This window comes from Felis catus, chromosome D3, assembly GCF_018350175.1.
Source record: "Felis catus isolate Fca126 chromosome D3, F.catus_Fca126_mat1.0, whole genome shotgun sequence".
Lineage (NCBI taxonomy): Eukaryota > Metazoa > Chordata > Mammalia > Carnivora > Felidae > Felis > Felis catus.
The window spans coordinates 72,468,846-72,490,880 of record NC_058379.1 but is presented as its reverse complement, the minus strand read 5'-3'; the positions used below and the strand labels follow the sequence as shown (position 1 = coordinate 72,490,880).

The following is a 22,035-nucleotide window of genomic DNA, read 5'->3' as shown; positions in this document are numbered from 1 at the left end:
GAAGAAAGACACACTGTGTACAGAAGTATAAAGATAATAATGAGTGCAGTAGTCTTGTTAAAAACAAGGCAATATAGGAGATGGTAAAGAGGTATCATTGAATATACAAAAAATAATTGTTGGCCTAGAATTCCATCTCTAGGGCAAATGTATTTAAAGAACAAAGACAAAATAAAATCTTTCCAGATGTACAAAGGTTTAAAAAAACATCATCAGCATAATTCCATTCCAAGAAATATTAAGGAAGTCCTTCAGGAACAAAGAAAAATAATGCCAGTTGAACATATGGGTTAATAAATAACACTAAAATGGTAACTGTGTAGTTAAGATATAAAATATATCTTCTTATTTTTAACCTTTAAAGGATATTTTATTGTTTAAAGAAAAAAATAAAAATTTATTGTGAACTGATATAATATTTTTGTAAGGTCAATAGTAATAAATTAAAGATACATACCATAAATTCTAAAGTAATCACTAAAGAAGCAAAAGAGTTACAGATAATGAGCCCACAAAGGATGTAAGATAAATTATTAAAAATACTCAACTAACCTAAAAAGATATAGAAATGAAAAAGGGCACAAATAGTAGATGGTACAACAGAGCAACAAATGAAACAAAAGTAGCAGGATGGTAGATATAAACCCAATCATGGCAATATTCTCATTAAATATAAATGGCCCAAACACCTCAATGAAGAGTCAGAGATTGTCATATTATATAAAAGAGCAAGACCCAACTATAAGCTGCCTACAAAAAAACCCCTACTTTAAATTTAAGATGCAAATAGTTTGAAAGTAAAATAATGAGAAAATATGTCATGCTAATACACAAACAAAAATTAGACTGCAATTGTTATATGAATATCAGACACAAAGTTGACTTTGGATCAAAGAATATTACCTCTGATAAAGAGGAATAGTTCATGAATAATAAAGTGGTTAATTTATCAAGTGGACATAATAATCCTCAAAAATTTTGCAACTAAAAATGGAATTTCAAATTACATGGGCGAAAACACTGATAGAAGTAAAAGGATAAATATTAACCCAGAAGTATAACTGCTTAATACAGAAAAATGTCCAGACATCCATTTTTCTCTCTTCTCTCCATGTTGTTAGCTCTGACCCTAGCTCATAGGACAATAATTCACAGAACTCCATGGTGAAACTCTGATACTCATACCTGAAGTATGACTTGTTTTTTGATCATAAATTTTAGAAATGTGTCTCTAGATTGTATTATTCTCGTTGAATTAAAGGGATTTAATTTTACCAGAACACCTTGTTTTTCCCTATAGAAAGAAAAACTTCCCTGAACTAATATGTTCTAGTACAAGCCCTCATCGAGCTGGAATTTGGTCCTACCCTCCCTCTCCATACTAAAGCGCCAGGTCTTTGCATTGATGACAGTATTTATTTGAGTGTGTTAATGTAACATTTTAACTTTTCTCCTTAAAAAATTAGCTTTGAGTTTTCTCATTTAGTTCTCTTGCTATCATAGTCCTTTATTTTACCAGTTTGATTTACAACTAATAACTCAGATTGCAAAATACAAGGTAAAATGTGGAAGCGTTATTTAAAAAAAGGAGAACAAAGAGGGGAGATTTGGAGACTTCTAATATATAGTATATATATATATATATATATATATATATATACACACTATATATATGTATAGTGAGGTAGTATTATATTATTAAGGATATATATATATATATATCCTTATCATATATATATATATATATATATATATATATATATATATATATATAACTCCAATGAGATATTTTCTGTTCTAGTTCAATAATGGTATTCATCTTTTGTAAGAGATTCTTCCAAATAGCCATAGAAAATTTACCAGGTATAAGACAATGCATCTGCTTTGGACCTCAGGGAGTAGAAGTGAGAAAAGAGTTACAAATAGAATGATATATATTATTAATGAATCACCCTAAGCCTGCCTTTAAAGATTGTTAGAAAATGTCTATAGGTTTACAAGACACTAACCTCAGAAAAAAAAATCATAAAAGATAAAATCCATTCTTCCTGATATATTCTAAATAATCAACTCATGGAATGACCTTTTCTCTTCCCCTTCCCTCACCACTCCTCTCTGGGCAACCAGTGCTCATGTTGAATGAATCTAATTCTCCCACTCAGGATTTTTAAATCAGTATTCTATTATTGCTGAAAACAGGAGTTTACATTTTTGTCTTTCACACTGAATTGAATGTCACTGTGTTGTTTAGATTTTTGATTCATATTAATTTCTGTAAATAAATATGTTTTATATAACGTTATATAGTTGGTGAATTATTAGGGTTTAAAACCCTAGGATCCTCAACTATTTTTTTTTCAACATTTATTTATTTTTGGGACAGAACGGGGGAGGGGCAGAGAGAGAGGGAGACACAGAATCGGAAACAGGCTCCAGGCTCTGAGCCATCCGCCCAGAGCCTGACGCGGGGCTCGAACTCACGGACTGCGAGATCGTGACCTGGCTGAAGACGGACGCTTAACCGACTGCGCCACCCAGGCGCCCCTATTTTTTAAATTGTATTTGATACAGATTACTTTTAGGTAGAGACAAACTAAAACACTATAAACTTCAAAGTTTATATAAGCACACAATTCAAAGCTTATGTAACTGTATTATTTATATTTGCTAAACCATCGATGTATCAAATGATAATAGGACAATGCCTTATTCATATGTGCTAACTTGTGCTAACATGTTTCTAACTTTTTAAAGAATTGCAAATGGCATTAATTTATTATCTCAATTGAATCTCACAGAAAGTTTGTAAGGTATCATAGTATCCTGCTTCACAGATGAAAAAATTGAGGCTTCAAGAATCCCACACTGTGGTTACTGAAAAGACTCCTGTGCACACATGACCAATAATCCATCATTAAAGACAGACCTTAAACCCACATTTGATACCACTGGATTATGAACAGATTTAATCAAAAATGGAACACCCATTTTCTTTTTTCTTTTTTCTTTTCTTTTATTAATTTAATTTAATAACTTTATTTTATTTTATCTTTTAATTTAATTTTGTTTTGTTTTTTACTAAACATTCCAAAGTAAAATATTTCAATCACTGTTATAAAAAAGGATTTTTGATAGTTAGAAACAGGAAATAAATTTACCTTTAAAACCTGAATATTTTTAATTAAGGCAAAACTGATATTTTTGCAGCAATTACAATAAAAGTTTGAAATTTATATCTCTTACAAAGACCAATTTTTCCACTTCTATTATTTTTTTTCAAAATCTGTTAACTCTCTGACACTGTAAAATTGGGAATGAAAGACTCTTATTCTCCATTTTCACTGAAATACTATACAGCTAGAGTTCAAATAATTTTCCCAAGATTAAACACTGTGGCAGAGAGAAAAATATGGAACTGATCCCATATCCAGAATTCCATTAATTTTTTTTTTACTTTTTAGTATGCTTAGACTATGTTTTTTTAAAATAGGAGTCTATTAAAACCATATCATCTAATAAACATCAGTGAAAGGATAATAATAAAAGCAAATAATAACTCAACATTCTTAAAGAAAACCTAAAACTATCTTTTTGTACTGGGGTTGTAACACTTCAAAACAAGTAACAGTGATCATTAAAACTCTAAAGTTATAATTCTTCCTTTCATAGGGTGATACCAAAGTTTATGAATATTAGTTCCCCGTTTATTCTCTGCTAATCCACGTCAATGGTGGTGAAAGGGTTCCACCAGTTCTGTTTAAAATATGTAATAGTTTTAAATGGGCTAATTAGATGAGGATGAACAAAAGTCCTTGTAGAAATAATCTCAGTTGGAAAAGCAATGACTGCATCTGGACATTTATAAATAATCACTTTTGTTTTCTGAGCTAGGGAGTTCATAAAGATAAATGAAAAGGAGATAGGAGAAACAGAAAATAAAAGTAAAATAACAGACCTAAATTCAACCATTCATGTATTTTACATTAACATTAAATTTTACATTAAATACTAATGGCCTAAAAACTCCATTTAAAATAGCAAGACTCAACTATAAACTGCCTACAAGACGCAGAATAACTTTAAATACAAAGATATAGGCTGAAAGTAATAGATGAAAAAGATACACCATGTAAACTGTAAGTATAAGAAGGCATAAATAATGTTAACATTAAGTCTAGCGACAGGCATCTGTAGTGTAAATGAGGTGATTTACTAAGAAAAAAGAACAATTATAAATGTGTATTGGCTTAATAACAGACTCCCAAAATAAATGAAGCAATCAAATCAACAGAATTAAAGGGAGACAAAAATGGTTCCATGTTTATAAAAGGTGATTTGACACACCATCTTAGCTATTGACAAACTATTGATCAAAAACTTTAGTAAGAAACACAGATGATCGAGGAAATGATATCAAAGACCTTGATCTAATTGACATTTATAGAACTATATATCTAATAATTGAAAACTACACATGATTTTCAAGTTCACATAGTACATTCAACAAAATTAAAACAGGTCACAATAAGTTTAAAGATATTAAAGTCAGAGTGTATTTCCTAATCATGATAAAATAAAATTAAAAATTGATAACGGGGCATGTGGGTGGCTCAGTCGGTTAAGCATCCAACCTTGGCTCAGGTCATGATCTCACGGCTTGTGAGTTCAAGCCCCACATCAGGCTCTGTGCCAACAGCTCAGAGCCTAGAGCCTGCTTCAGATTCTCTCTCTCTCTCTCTCTCTCTCCCTCTCTCTGCCCCTCCCCTGCTCATGCTCTGTCTCTCTCTGTCTCTCAAAAATAAATAAACATTAAAAAAATTAAAAAGAAATTTATGAATCAATAATAACAAGATGTCTAGGAAAAAACAAAATTTGAAAAGTAAGCAATGCACTTAATAAAGGGACAAATAAATCAAGGGAAATTAGAAAATATTTTTAACAAAATGATAATGAAGAGACAACATATCAACATTTGTGGGATGTAAGGGAAGGGTGCTTAGAGAACACAAATAACTTTAAAAACCTACTTCATGAGGTCGCACCTTAAGAAATTAGAAATAGAGAGAAATTGTACAATAAGTACAAGAAGGAAAATAGAGTAAAAGCAGATATGAAAGAAACAAAATGGAGACAGCCAGTAATTAGTAATGTAAAAGCCTCAAAGATCAGCAAAATTGATAAGCCCCTACCTAGACTGATCACAAAAAATAGAGGGGACATAAATGATCAACATCATAAACGAAACAGCAGTTATCACTGCTGATAATAAAAGACCATATGAATGAACAATTCTATGCCAACAAACATGACAAAATGAAGTAGACAAATGTCATGAAAATTGTAACTTACCAAAATCAACACAAGAAAAAAATACAAAATACAAAAATATCTATACATGTTAAAGAAGCTAAATTCATTATCAAAAGCCTTCTTAAAAAGGAAATCTTGGATCCAGGTGGTTTTGTTAGTGAATTCTATCAAATATTCCAGGAATAAGTAATATAAATTTTACACACACTTTTTCAGTGACAGAAGAACAAATTGTCCAACTGATTTTAGGAGACCAGTATGACTTTAATTAAAAAAAATGGATAAAGTCACTACATGAAAAGAAAATTGTAGACAAATATACCTTATTAATATAATAGACAAATATATCTAATGAATATGGGTAGACAAATACATCTCATGAATATAGGCACAAAAATCCTTAATAGATATTAACAAATCAAATCCAACAAGATAAGAAAAGGGTAATATATCATGCATTGATCTGTATGAGAAATTCAAGATTAGCTATCCTTCAAAAATCAATCAATATAATTCACCATATTAAAAAATAATAATAAAGGAGGAAAAAGAGCTAGAAACCTATTACACAAAAATTCAACAAATATTCATGATAAAAATTCCTAGAAAGCTAGAAAAGTAGAAAGCTTCCTCAATCTGATAAGACACCTATGAATAACCTATAGCTAATATCCCATTTCATGCCTCCCCTAAGATCAGGAACAAGACAAAAATACCTGCTTCCATTTCTATTCAACATTTTACTAAAGATCTTAACCAAGAGAAAGCGAGAGAAATAAATTAAAGGCAGGAGATCAGAAATTAACTGTAAAGCTGTTCTTCCTTACATATGATATGCTTGTTTATATGGGAATTCCCAGAGCATTCTACTAGTGGAACTAATACGTGAATGTAACATGTCTTGGGATACTAGATTGGTGCTTAAAAACAGTTGTATTCTCCTATACTAGCAGCAAACAGCTAGAAAATGAACTTGAACAATCCTACTTAAAATAGTTAATATACACACATATACATAGGGACTAAATTTAATAAGCACACAGACATACACATAGATATAGATATAGATATAGATATAGATATACATATACATATACATATACATATATAGATATATAGATATTGGCCTAATATATATATTTTGACTAAATCTAACAAAAACTTTCAAGATTTCCTATACTGAATACTGTAAAATATTACTGAGAGAAATTAAAGAAGAAATTTGAAAAACACAGTTTATTGTCAGTTATGTCACAATAAAGCCCTTTTAAAACTTAACAAATTGTACGCTTTAGATATGTACAGTTTATACACATACAAATACCTCCATAAAGATGTAGAGGTAGGTAAATTGATCAATTGATTGATGAATAGGTTAGTAGGTAAATAGTGAGTTTTTGAAAGAGGAGCTTGGCTTCAAATTAATGTTGCCAAACATGGCTAGAATTCAGATCTTATGAATCTATACCATGCATATACATCAAAACTGGCATTTAGGGCTCTTAAACTAAAAGAAATACGACGTCAAAAGATTAATTATAAATATCTAACAGTACAAACATTGGCTAATGAAACTCTATGTCTACACTAGATAAGCTTTGTTTTAAATCAGGCAACATTAGATGTTGTTCAAAACAGTCTTATATTTGTTGTCCTGAAGCAGGTCACAGTGCCTGGTGTCTAAATATTAAATTATTATGCCTGATAAACAAAATGCTGTTTGAAAGTTCTGGTCTCCTATCAAAGAGAAGAGGAAGTTTATTGGTCAATTATAAACCAAATTGCTTTTTTATAGTCTAAAATACAACCATGACACTTGAAGTTATAGCTGACGCTATGCTTTAACAGATTATAACTTTCTTTAATTCGTTTTTAATTGTATAACTGTTATACAGTCCTTAAAATATATATTCGACTATTTAGCCAAAGTTTATGTCAGACATCTTAAGTTCCAACTTTTAAGAGGATAAAGGATTCACTCAAGTCCACATTCAAACTTTGCAAAGAAACCACTGATTGCTTTATTCTTTTAAACATTAAAGAAGCAGACTAGTTTCATAGCATCTTGTGATATATAGATATGGATATGGATATATAGATATGGATATGTTTAATATACACTCTGGGTAAATAGTGATACACATGTTGAAAAAATACCAGTTTCTCTGTTTAACTATGCAGATACTTGAACAATAAGAATATAACACTTCTATTTCTTATTTTATGTTAAGACATAGGACTATATTAGAAAAGTATCAGCTGGTAGAACTTAAATACTTATGTATATATCCACATGTGTATGTGCGTATGTGTGTGTAAATGTATGTGTGTAACTTATCTTTTTCCAGATAAGCTTTAAAGTGTAATAAACACATGATTATCTATCACTGAGGTAGGTTCATTTTATCTTTAAGAGTTTTCTTAGGGGCGCCTGGGTGGCGCAGTCGGTTAAGCGTCCGACTTCAGCCAGGTCACGATCTCGCGGTCCGTGAGTTCGAGCCCCGCGTCGGGCTCTGGGCTGATGGCTCAGAGCCTGGAGCCTGTTTCCGATTCTGTGTCTCCCTCTCTCTCTGCCCCTCCCCCGTTCATGCTCTGTCTCTCTCTGTCCCAAAAATAAATAAACGTTGAAAAAAAATTAAAAAAAAAAAGTTTTCTTAGCTCTCTAAACAACGAGAGCTTGTTTCCTTTGTAAGCATGTGGAGAGATTTGCCTGGAGAGATCCCAAAAGCCTCAACTTTGCTAGCCTAGGAGACTCCTGGAAAGTCTGCTTGTAGAAAAGAACATCATTACCAAAGGGATACAGCAAGACAATGTGGTTTTCCTTTATGACTTCATTCTGACTTTGCACCGCACTCTCATGGCAGCAGAGCCTGGGACTGGCCATGGGGATCTCTCCTTCTGTTGGGTGGCATCATGATCAACTGTCAGATATGATGCCCACTGAATAATGGACAAATGGCAGTCCTTCAACATAGATCTGACGGTCATAGAGTATGTTCTGTGATTGCCTTAACATTCAAACTTGGGGACTGACTGAGAATGTTATTTCTAAATGCCGAGCTAACTAGAATTGTGGAGATTTTCAGTAGGTACTTTTCTTATTAGTGTTTGAGGCAATTATAGAGAGAACGTGTTGGTGTAATTTTCCTCCTGCAGTGAGAAAATCTTTTCTTGCTACTGCAAGGAAAGGTATTTAAATTCAAATCAAGTTACTCATCACAAATGTTCTGTTTGTGAAGGAAATTACAAGTAAGTAGCATCCCCTACCTCCACCAATCAGGTAATATTCCCAGTGAGGAGGTCAATGTGCTTCACTGCAAATAATACGGAGTTAAATCAACAGGTAGAATCAACTTGCTTTGTGCTTTATGAGACTAGTTTAACTTCTTAGCAGCCTATGTATGACATATATTCCTTTGATTTCTCTCTGTCAATGATATAATCTCTAATTATACTATGGAAAATCATATATAAAATGGATGTGAACCCTTTCATTACACATTAGCCCTGTCTAAATGAACAAATTTTCAATGGATTAGGAAATGTCATAAGTCAAGTATTGTATTTAGTCAAATGAGGTTGAAGATGATAAGAGGTTGGAATGCATGCAGAGAGGAGTTTGACAACTAAGTTTACAGGCTTGACTGAAAATTCCTTGTTTCGGGGCACCTGGGTGGCTCAGTCAGTTAAGCATCTGACTCTTGATTTCAGCTCAGGTCAGGAGCTTGTGGCTTATGAGTTCAAGCCCCAAATTGGTCTCCCTGATAATGGTGTGGAGCCTGCTTGGGATTCTCTCTCTCCCTGTCTTTACCCCTCCCCCACTTTGTTCTCTCTCTCTCTCTCTTTCTCTCTCTCTCAGAATAATAAACATGAAACAAATAAGAAAATTCCTTGTTTCACCTTTTGTTTTATGGTCATAATGTCATAGTCACAAAGTTTTGCCTATAAATACTAAAGGACAAGAGGGCAATGTGACTAGATAATTCAGTGTTAAAGAAAACTTGACAGAATATTCTCCTAGTGAGAAAAAAATGACAAAAAGTGTTGACTTTCTTTTTATAAGAATTATTAAGATTAGAAGTTTCTGTTGACCAGGGGAAAAAATTAATACAATTATCTTTTTGTATCCTCTGGCAATAAACAAGAGTACACAGCAGAGCACCCACTGTTGTGAATGTCTCTAAATAAAATTCCCCAATGCAAAATTCAGAGAGGAAAAACATCGGTGTGTGTGTATACATGTGTGTGCATGCAAACATGTGTGTGTGTGTGTGTGTGTGTGTGTGTATGTGTGTAGACTGACAGGAGATTGAAAAAGAGAGAGACTCATTTTAAGAATTAATATGTGCTACAAATTAAAATCAAATTCTGAAGAACAAGTTTCCAAGAAAGAAAATAATTTCACATAAATCATTTACTTCCTTTAATAGAATAAAAAACATTGCTACTCACCTAACCTCTCAATAGAATAATATCGCTGTTTACTATCCACACGCACTGTCTCGGCATAAGGGCTCCCAACGCCATAACCAATTATGTAACCTCGCACCACGATGTTGGGGTTCAAGGGAGGAGTCCAACTCATGATGATGCAATTGGTCTGGGGCCTCACGTGAAGAGAGCTTGGCTGGTCAGGGACTTGAGACTCTAGAATTCAAAGAGGGGTAAACATCAGCCTGTCTCATAATAGAACATAGAGCATGGTAAACCTTCCCATTTAAAGAACACTTAATACCATATTCCATGAATTCTCAAATAGTGCATCACTTATTGCCCAAGTTCTCCCTAGTGTCAGCGTGTGATTCCATTTTCCATGTTTCACAGAATTCCTTAAGCACGAGAGGGCACTGAGTTCCTTCCATAGGCATGTAGCATCATGCATCCTTATTCTAATAGGTTTTTTTCCCCTTTCAGCTGTTTTCCCCCCATATAATTCTTCTTAGGTATCATCACTAATGGGTGAAATCAAAGAGGATGTAAGAACAATAGGAAGGGAAATGAAATGTCAAAAATGGTCTTGCCCAAGGATTATTTTATTCTCATTTAACTAAATAGGAAAATCAAGCAGTTCTTTCTCAAAATGTCAGGTGAAACAGTTTAGGGCAAATCAGCATGATTAAGATTGTACCTGACCCATAATTTAGTGCATCTCTGAAAAATGCATTCATTATTGAAGAAAAAGAGACAGTGGCCGAGACGGTAGCCACACAGACTTTGGAGTGTGCAAATTTCATTTAATACCAGGCTCTGTCACTTCCTAGCTGTGCACCCTCATGAAGTTATTTTATCTTCTCTGAGATTACCTTTTAATTAAAGTGGCATTCCACATATTGATTGCTTCAAAGCCTGAGCTCTGAAAATAAGAATTCCAACTTATACTGTATACTCACCATCTCAGAGAGACCTTAAGACCTAAGCCTCAGTTTCCTCACGTGCAGAATGAGGCTAAGGATAGTAATATTCTCATAGGGTGCTGAGAAGATTTAATGAGATAAAGTATAAAAGCACTCATTATGAATAGCACCAACTCATGTTAGCTGTTAGGGAGTAAATGTACGTGCTACCCTGACATAAATTTTCTCTGAAGGAGATTGTGTGTTGAAAATTAATAAATTAGCATTCTGACTTTTACATTATCTTTCTTCCCTCTGGTCCCTTGGTTAAAGAAATGATGCATTTTCTGGATGATTCTCATCATTCAACTAATAAATATTTATGAGCACCTACTATGTTGGGGGAACGGGTCAAGGTATCCCATGATGATCAGGATACAGGTCAAGAGTGAATATGGCAAACATAAAACATATACTCTTGGAGTTCACAGTTTAATGAAAAGACAAGTAAAAAGGCAGTTATAATATACCATGATAAATATTTTGATAGGGTTAATACAGGCATATGTAGCCTATTTTTTGAAAATCATGTAAGTATTCTGGGAAGAAATTTAAGCAAGAATGTGCCCATCTAAACTTTAATAGTCCATTAAGTGCTTAGCATAGTTTCTGGCAATTAATGGGTACTCAAAATATTAGTGATTCGAACTTTATTCAAACTATTTGTGTTCATTCATTCATTCATTTTTTTAATAATGTTTTTATTCATTTTTCAGAGAGAAAGAGAGACAGAGTGAAAGCAAGGGAGGTGCAGAGAGAGAGAGAGAGAGAGAGAGAGAGGGAGACACAGAATCTGAAGCAGGCTCCAGGCTTTGAGCTGTCAGCACAGAGCCTGACATGGGGCTTGAACCCATGAACTGTGAGATCATGACCTGAGCTGAAGTTGGACGCTTAACCGACTGACCCACCCAGGAGCCCCCATTATTTCTTTCTTAACTGGTAATCTCTAAAGGTAACAAATGTCAGATTATGCAAAATAATTTGATGATTACAGGTAATGTTACAACATATTTGTTTCCTTGATGTAATAGCAAAAGGTGATATAATCTCTATTACCAACTTTATCCACTTTCAACATGCATACTTCTAGCTTAAGTGATATATGGGAACATGTCTTTTAAAAGTTTTTAAAGTAGGTCCCATAATAACAGCTTTTTAAAAGATGCTACATCCTAAAGATGTTACATCAGCAGCACTTTCTAAAGGAGCTCCCCCACCCCTCTAGCCCCCACCCTGCCCAAAGATGCCCATTTGTGACAGAAAGGGCAGAAGTTTTATTTGTCTGCTCTGAGGAAGCCTGTGACATAATATGCAAAGGTGTCATAAAAAATTATCTGAAAATGTGGACATAAACCTTAACAACAGAAACACAATGTAAGGGACTTTCCACTAGAAACCCTAAGTAAAAGTAATAAAAGGAATGGATTAATACTTTTCAACTCTATTGCCACAGAGGCTGTCCAGTGTCCTCGAAATGTAATGGGTTCTACAAAGAATTATTTAACACTTTTGAGGTTTTGCAGTCATTATTGAAAACAGCAAGACAATCTGCCTAACCTTACATTTAGAAAATGAATTCAGTGCTATGACTTTTTAAAGACAATATGAAAACCTAATGATTTTAATGACGATACTCAACATCTTTTAGAATAAAAGGAAAAAAAATATTTAAAATGTTTCAAAACAATAACTTTCTCCATCTTTCTGCAAACCATAGAGTAGTTCCCTTGCAGGTTAGTAAGGTTCATACCCACAGAAGTACATATCTTGGAGCGTTATAAAGGGGCTATGGTAATGAGTGTACAAACTGGCTCTTGAAGAAGAGGGGCTCTTGGTACACAGGACTTGTCTTTTTTGTTTGTTTGTTTTTCACTGTATGAAAGGAATTTTCATCCTAGATCCAAACTGGGAACAATTTCAACATGACAAAAAATAAGGGTGTATATATATAAGAATACATGTTGGCTCCCCCTATAAATACTTAATGTGCTTTACTACCCTTAAGATCATAGGGCCATAAGAAAAGTTGTCTATCAAGGCAGTGTGAGACATAACCCATTTATAATATATGGCCTCATCATAAAATAACCGTGCTAAGAGATTCGTAATCCAGAATAGCCCCTTTGTACCCACCTACTCACTTCTTAATATAAAAACAGAAATGACATTTTCCTTTTATGCTACCTGAATCAGTTTTCTCTAACATAGATGACCTTATGGATTAGGAAAATGGTTACTATTGGAATGAATTATAAAACATCATTCAGAAAATTTGCCATGAAAGTATGTGACATGAGACCTCTCGGTTTGAAGGCTGAAACTGAAATTCACTACTCAGAAGTACATGAAAGATTTTACAAGTACCTCAGGACAATATTGAGTATATAAAGCATAGAGAAGTATTAAGGTAATTATTTAAATAATTTGAAACCAAAGAACACATTTTGCCTGAAATATCCAAATTAATGAACCTCAAATTTCTACTGAAATCTGAATTATCAGAGTAACTAGGTCAACGGCCATTCTTGGTTAGACTCTGGAATTATGGATCCAATCTTGGTTTAATTTGTTCCTAAAGGAGAGGTATTATTTTGGGGGGTTGGGTGCAGCGTGCCTGGATGGCTCAGTCAGTTGAGCGTCCAACTTCAGCTCAGGACATGATTTCACGGTTCTTGGGTTTGAGCCCCGTGTTGGGCTCTGTGCTGATAGCTCAGAGCCTGGAGCCTGCTTCGGATTCTGTGTGTCTCTCTCTTTCTGCTCCTCCTCCACTCATGCTCTCTCTCTTTCAAAAATAAACATTAACAAAACTTAAAAAAAGAATAGTTATGATGTTTTGAGTGACGACCAATTTCCACTAATGAGTAGTATTCACATATAGCACATTAGGAAATTTACCATATTAATCCCCGTGACATTTCAACAATTACTGTACATCTCCTATGTGCCAGTCATAGTTCTAAGTACTGGGGACATAGTTTTTTGGGGAAGTAAAACCAATAAAATAAGAGGAAAGAAGAAACAAACAAGGAAATCAGAAGGTTTTGTAAGTGCCATGCTGATAGAATAGTAACTGACACTGACTCAAGGAAGGTATTCCTGGTAGAGTCTAAGGTGAGTGATCAGAAAGAGTCAGTCAAGCAAATACCAGGGTGGAAAACTTTACAAGAAGAGGGAATGACTGCTACAAAGCCCCTGCAGCAAGGATGAGCTTCGTATACGGAGATATCAAAGAAGGTCATTGTGCCTAGACCACAGAAGGAAAATAAAGAAAATAAAAAGAAAGTTACCCAGTGGGAATTTAAAATGGTACAAATGCTATGAAAAACAGTATTGCAGTTTTCTTTTTTAATTAGAATTACCATAAGATCCAGTAATTCCACTTCTGGGTATAATCTCCCAAGAATTGAAAGCAGGGACTCAAACAGATATCTGTACACCTTCACTCACAGTATAATTATTCGGAAGAGCCAAAAAGTAAGTAAGTTCAGGTGTCCATCGACAGATGAATGGATAAACAAACTGAGGTATATATACAAAATGGGATATTTTTCAGCTTTAAAGAGGAAGGAAATTCTGATTCATGCCTTTAGGCATGAGCCTTTAGGACATTATGGTAAGTGAAACAAACCAGTTCACAAAAGGACAAAAACTGCATGAATCTACTTCTATGACATACCCAGAGAGTCCAAATTCATAGAGAGAGAAAGTAGATGGTGATTGCTAGGAACTGGGAGGAGGGTGGAGTAGGGAGTGATTGCTTAATGGGTACAGAGTTTCAGTTTTGCAAGACGAAGAGTTTTAGAAGAGGGTGGTTTTGATGATTGTCACACAACAATGTAGATGTACTTAAAGACACTGAACTGTACACTTAAAACTAGTTAAGATGGTTACTATTATGTTATGCGCAGTTTAAAATAATTTTTTAATTAAAAAATTAGAAAACCCTAAAATGTTTTTGTGCTTGTCTGGATGGCTATTGTGGAAGTGATGTGTGCATATTTGGGACATTTGGGCGATAAAATCAACAGAGCTATAAACCGGATGTAAATGGTTTGGGAAAGAAGAGACTCAATGATAACTCATATATCTTTGGCTTGGGCAACTGGTGTATGACCTACTGAGATAAAGAAAAATAAGTGAGTTCTTAGGTCATGTTAAATTGAGATACCTATTGGTTATACCTGTGGAGATCTCAAGGATGTAGGTGGGTATATAAATTTGGGGTTTTAGTGAAAGGCCATGGTCAGATACATAGATGTGAAAGCTGCCAATATACAGATGGTATTGAAAATAAATGTGTATGAATATAGATGCAGCGTGAGCATGTGTGTAAACAAAAACAAATAAGATCATGTCAAATAAGTAACATCACTCAAAACTCCTTAAAGTCTTCTGATAGCATACTGTAAAGTCAGGTTCTACCATGGCCTAAAAGGTTGTATATGCTCTACCCCAGCCCTCCTTAGCTCTCTATCTTCATCTCCTACCACTTTCCCCTTTGCCTACCTTACCCCAGCCATCTATTACACAGTGGACACTTTATTGTTCCTCAAACATGCCAGGCATGCTCTGGCCTCAGGGCATTTGCATCTGTTGTATGCTTTGCCTGGGAAGCACTCCCTCAGATAGGCCTTTCTCCCTTATGTCCTTCAGGTTTCTGTTATTTGCTTTTCAACTTCAGCCTTGCCTGGCTACCATATTTAAATTTGCAATCTTTCTCTAATCTCTAATCTAATAATCACCTATCTTGTTTTTTCCCCCTAGGATTTGTTGCCATTTATTGTGCTTTCTATTTAATGTGATTATTTCATTATTCTTTGTCTCATCTCCTTCCATAAATTCTGGAATACATAAAACTGTCACTAACTATACAATTATCAAAATTTTATACAGCTCTCTCTTTAAGACAAGAATTTTAAGAAAAAAGGAAATAATAAAGAAATGAAACAAGATGAAAAAAACAGTTATTAACGGCATTTTCTCCAAGTGGCCAGAAAGATTTGTTTCTGCTGGCCCCTGCTAATGACAATGATTGCTGCTGTGTACTGTCTTCCGTGGACGGCCCGCCAAGTGGCGTCAGGCAGCTGGTACTTTTGACAAATACTCACATATCTGTTCTCGATTTAGTGTGCTGCATTTTATGGGTCATTTTGTTAGAGATTTGTTCCGGTCCCTAATAGCCTATATGTCTTTACAGAGAATTACATAAGGCAGTTGGTACAGCCATCTTCTATCTTTCCAGACAGTTCTGATACATACTAATGTGTTCATTTCTATTGGCGAGGACTATTCTCAGCAACAGACATCATCTTCCTTATGCCACTCATGTCTATAAACTTTGAATGTTATTTGTGTATTTATTGTAGTGAACAATCACTTCTATTTACCAATGAACTATACCTTGTTTTTATTTTATTTTTATTATATATTTATTTTTGCTTTTCTCCTACAATCTTCTTAGTATTAACCTTTTACTATATTTTTCACTTAGTGGTATACAAGTGTAGTCATGTGTCCAGCACTCCCATCATGGGACACAACAGTTCCATCCCCCTCAAACTCTCCTCATATTGTCACCTTGGCAGTCATTCCCTTCCCCGATCCTTCAATATTAACTTGACTAATGGATTTTAAAATTTCATTCCTCTATGAATATGCTCTTATGAATAATCTTACTTATTTATTTTCAGCATTAATTCTTTTAAAAAAAATCTATGTTTTTGCTCTTGTTCCTTAGTAACAATGGGTAACATGTATGGAGGACTATTATGAATAAGCGCCATATTCAACATTTAAATAAATGTTTGAACGTTTCGTACATACTTTGTGCTCTTAGCTATTCTACAAATGTCCTGTTTATCATAATGTTTGAATTTTCAAATTAGGATTCATAATTTTAATTGGATTGTATCTTTCTGTTTACTTTTATATATTTTTCCACAATCTTAATTGTCTCTGGTCAAATAATCTTATTATTCTACTATTTCATGTTATTTTTAGGTACTTTTGTTTGTAGTATTCATTTTCATCTTAATGAAATTTTTACTCTATCACTGCTCCTGAAATTGAAAATAAATATAAGTATAAACAGAGAGTAGAGTGGTGGTTGCCAGGGGTTAAGGGGTGAGGGAAATGGGGAGATGTTGGTCACAGGGTACAAACTTCCAGTTATAAGATAAGTTATAAGTTCTGGATCTGATGTGCAGCGTGATGACTATACTTAACAATACTGAATTACTGTATTATGTACTTGAAAATTGCTAAGAGAGCAGACCTTCCATGCTCTTACCTCACATATACACAAAAAGGTAGTTATGTGAAGTGATAGATGAGGCAACTAACTTTATTGTGGTAATAATCATGTTGTACATACTGTATATCTTAAACTTACACAATATTTTATGTCAATGGTATCTCAATAAAGCTGGAAAAATTAAAAAGAAAACAGAAAATTAAAGACAAAAAATTAGCATAAAACCAGAAAAAGAAAAGAAAAAGCATGTAGAAAATTAAGGGGAGCAGGTAGATACACAGTATTCTAAAAAGGAACTTTTGACAGATTCATTCCTTTAACACCAAAATTCTAATTCTGAAAAAAATATGCCTCTTGAGGGTATTTGTTTGTGTCCTCCAATTTCCGACACTGACAGCCTTACTCCTATTGACAATCAAGGTAGACTACTGGAATGGGGTTGTCTGCCTAGGCCTAGGAAACAATATGATGTCTTTCTGAAGAGATAACTGATCAGAATCTAGATCCTGTAACCTCTGCACTTTTACCACTGATCAAGTCTCACAATGATGATAACTCAATGGGAAAAAGTAGTGGGGGGAGTAAGATATTCCTCAGGGAAGAGACATTCAATGTCATGTCCAAGTTTAATCTTAACAAAATAATCAAGATGGTTCCTTCTTTGGTTCTCTCTTGCCTAGAGAAACTGCAGAATCCCAACTCCAGATCATCAGTAGGGTTAAACTAGTCCTTTTTTTTTCCAATGTTGGGAAAAAAATGGCCTAAATCTGTTGAGTTCTTGATTTGACAAGGAGAAAATTAAGGTCACTGTCTAGGGAGGAGGTTGGCATGTCAAATGGAACACAAGAAGAAACACAATCAAGTTCAATTTTATTTACGAACTCCTGGCTTTTTGAGTGGGAAAACCAAAACTTGACAGTTACAGGCAACACCTTTGATGTAGCTTTCTAAGAGCATTGTGGGATCAGAGCCTATCAATATCCATGATATCAATATTGTTTTATCAATTTAGAGTTCAGGGACCCCAACTTCAAAAATCATAGAATCTCACTAGAATCTTATGTCTTCCCATGATAAATTTTATCAGCTACTTCATATTGAATAATCTCCAGGTTTTGGGCCATGCAAATGATAAATACTATTCTTTAAAAGGGCATGGGGAGTAGGGTCTCAGGATGTACTTCCATCCCAAAGGATGGAAGGATGTACTTCCTAAATGATGTACTTCCATGAACTTTTCAGGTTCATTTTCCTCTAACTGGATTAAAACCCTAGTCTCTCAAAACTATAGATCTATTTGCCCTAAAAGAAAATCACTATCTCTAAAATCTTATGGCAAGCTTCTCTCTAGAAAACTTGGGCTTTTATTTTAACATCTAACTTGAGGAAAAGGTAATATAATTCTCCATTTAAATAAAAGTATACCAAGGAGGGCCAAGGGGGATGTTTCTAGCTCTCATTTAACTATAATTGTTTTTATGACTATAATAGTATGAGTTTAACATAAATAATACCTGGCTATGAATGTTTACATATTGACACATCTATTCAATATTAATAAAACATCTACCATGCATCAGGCACCATGAAAAGCACTGAGAAATTCAAATCAAATAAAGCAAGGTCTTTGCTTGTAGTCAGCTGAGAGGAGTGTGATAGTTGCTGATATTGTGCCCAAGACAGCAGGCTTAGAGGAAAGACATCTGGATGCAGCTCAGATGAAAGAAGCCTCCTAGAAGCAAAACATTCAGTGAGTTTTGAAGTAGAAGTAGGTGTGAAGTCATGTGAAAGGGCACTCTGGCAGAGGAAACACTAAGTGTTAAAGCATGAGATATAATGGAGTGCATCTGGAGGGATGCATACATATGCAAAGATGTGATAGAATGTCAAACTTGAGGTTATGGGCAGGACCACAACAAGGAGAATCTGAATAGAGAAATAACGTCATCATATCTGGTTAAGAAAAATCACTCTGACAGCATGATGGAGTCCAGAGAGGAGCAAACTGGTGTCTTCCCACAGAAGACCAGGTGGGAGGCTATTTTCAGGTGACAAAGGCTGACAGGCTGACATAAACTAGAGTGGTGGATCAGAGAGGAGGGCATGAATTCCAGGCCTGTTAGGGAGGTGGAAATTGCAGGTACTGGGTATATTGGTAGGAAGTGATAATGGAGGAGTTGAGGATGGGGAACCTGCTGGCTTAGATGACTGGTGGATATGGGTACCAGTCCCAATGTGAAGAACACAAGAGGGAGAACACAATCTCCTATAGTAGGAATGATACCTGGAGAGATCAGCTCACCTCATCTCACCACCTCCAGGTGCGTATAGGATGTGTGTTTGAGCCCTCCATCCTTATTATACTTGAAAATACCAAAGGAACAAAACAACAACAAAATTTTTAAAACCATCCTTACCATGGAGGAGGGGAAGGAAAAAAAAAAGGAAAAGAAAAAAAAAAGAGGTTAGAGTGGGAGAGAGCCAAAGCATAAGAGACTCTTAAAAACTGAGAACAAACTGAGGGTTGATGGGGGGTGGGAGGGAGGGAAGGTGGGTGATGGGTATTGAGGGCACCTGTTGGGATGAGCACTGGGTGTTGTACGGAAACCAATTTGACAATAAATTTCATATATTGAAAAAAAAATCCTCGACCTTTCTATTTTTTGATTTATATGAGAAGTGATAGCTTTGCTTTCCTTTGCCTTCAAGTCCATCACTAGAATCAACCACTGCCAACTAGTTTGGTATAGGGGAAAGACAACTTTATGCTCTACTAGAAGTACTGGCAATAGTCTCAATGCCATTTATTGAATAATCTGCTCATTGAAATGCCAAATTCATTTTAAAGTTTATTTCTCAAATATAGCAAGAAATATTTCTGTCCTCTATATTCTGTTACATGGATCTACTTGTCTATTTCATTGCCAGACAGTACTATATTGATTTTTAAATCATGTTTTATTGTAAATGTTAATGTTTATTCTACTTTTCAAATTTTCTCGGAATTCTTTTACATTTATTCTTCCATATGAAGTACATTCTGATTGGAGTTGTATTTATTAACTTAATCATTAATTTGGGAATAAGCATTGATATGGTAACATTTTGTATCAAGGAACATATTTCTATTATTCGTGTCTTATTTTATATCTTTTAATAAAATGTTATTTTCTTCATATACATTTAGTTTGTTAAATTTAGGCTTAGATATCATATTTTAGGTTTACATATGAATCCATTTCTTTTCTTTTTAATGTTTGAACTAATTATTGCCCAGTATAAAAAAACTATTTTTTTGTGTGTATACATAGATATGTATATGTATATAAGTATATATACATATAATTTAAATATTAAATTTTCTTATTAATTCTAATAGTTTTTTAATGTAGTTTCTTGGAATTCCCAAATATGCAATCACCCTGTTCATAAAAATAACATTTCTTTCCTTCAGTAATGACATATAGCTTTTTAAGTTTTTTGTGTGTTTATTTCTTATCAAAACCTCTACACTGTTGAATAATAAAAATAGTAGGAAACTTCCCTGGTTTATTTGGATTTTAAGGACAATGTATTTAGTATTTTAGTATTTAGCAGAATGCTTGCTTTTAGTTTCTTACAAAATAATAACATTTTGAAAGTTTCCTTATACTCACATATTAACACAAATTTTTAAGAAACTGGTAATGACTGACTAATTTTACAAAATGCCCTCTTGTGTATGATATATGATGATGTCCCATTAAATTATACTTTAATTAGATGGTGGGATTTTAAGACACACTGAGTGTATGCCCTGCTTTCGCATCAGAAGAAATACATCTATTCCCTAAGGCAGACAACAGAGTTTTATCATCATGAACAAGAAAAAGATTCATAGGACCAATGGTATTAGTATGTCATACCACTGTTGAAGTTTGAGATCTAATACATGAAAATCAGTAACAATAAGCATTTGTTGAGTGCTTAATATATATCAGATACATTTCTGAGTACTTTATTTCCATTATCATTGTTAATTCTTACAGAGATCCATTGAGATAGATACTGTTGTTACACCCTATTTACAGATGAGAAAACTCAGGTCTTAGGGAAGTTAAGTTACTTGTACATGATAATACAGTGAGTGGAGCAGAAGTCAAACCTAGTTATTAAGATTTCAAACCCCACAACCTTATATACTACATTATACTTAGAAAAAGTCAAGGAAGTCATAAGGGGATTAAACATTTCATGAGGATACTAAAAAGTGTGCTATGGCTAAGGAAAGGACTTAAAACTTTTTCGAACATTTATCCAAATCTAAATAATTTGTACATCGTTTGTACGGTGGAGTGCTGAGATTTTGAACAACCACTTGCCCAAGAACAAAAGCAGATTTTAAATTGATTTCAAACTCAATTTAGCTTTGCCTACAACACTCCTTATATGTAAGATGAATTCTACTTGAATGAGAATAAGGGGCTGGATTCTTCAATTTCATGATGGATTGGCTGTTATACCAATGGCTCATCTCATTTGCAAGTCTTTTTGTCAACTAGTAACCCAGCATATCATGGATGGCTCCTATCAAAAGCCCATGTGAAAGAAATACTTTTTCATGACATGCCACCTATAACCTACGTTCCTCTGTGCATAAAATCATATACTAACATTGTTATATCACCAGAGGACTGCATTTGCGAGCTCATTGGTGTGTAGACCCCACTTCTTACCCTCGAATTGGTATCTTTAACTTGAATGCATTTTAAATGGCATGTTATTGATTTTAACCAAGAATTTTATCAAATAATAGCCAAACAAAAATAATTTCTGCATTTGTTGAAAGTAAAAAAAAATCCATTTTATAAAATTTTCACTATATTTTTAATCTAATAGATACACAAATAAACAAGATTGCTTAGATATCAGGTGCTAAAAGTTACATTCTAGATATAATATGGTTTCTTTTGGACCAACGAATTACTTGGAAGAATATTTTTGTATTTCCAAACATATTGGATATCATATTATTATTGACTATTAGTTTCATTACACTGTGATCAATGAATGAATTTAGTATTATCCAAGAACTTTAAT

General features: G+C 34.0%; 1 protein-coding gene across 4 annotated transcripts in view; it reads right to left on the bottom strand.

Moving 5' to 3' along the window:
- Positions 1-22,035, bottom strand: part of DCC (DCC netrin 1 receptor) — a 1,150,608-nt gene that overhangs the window by 166,167 nt on the left and 962,406 nt on the right. For all 4 annotated transcript variants that reach the window (XM_045042312.1, XM_045042313.1, XM_019815281.3 and 1 more), the window contains exon 15: positions 9,763-9,957. In XM_045042312.1, coding sequence (XP_044898247.1) covers positions 9,763-9,957 — 195 coding nt within the window. The remainder of the gene's footprint in view (positions 1-9,762; positions 9,958-22,035) is intronic.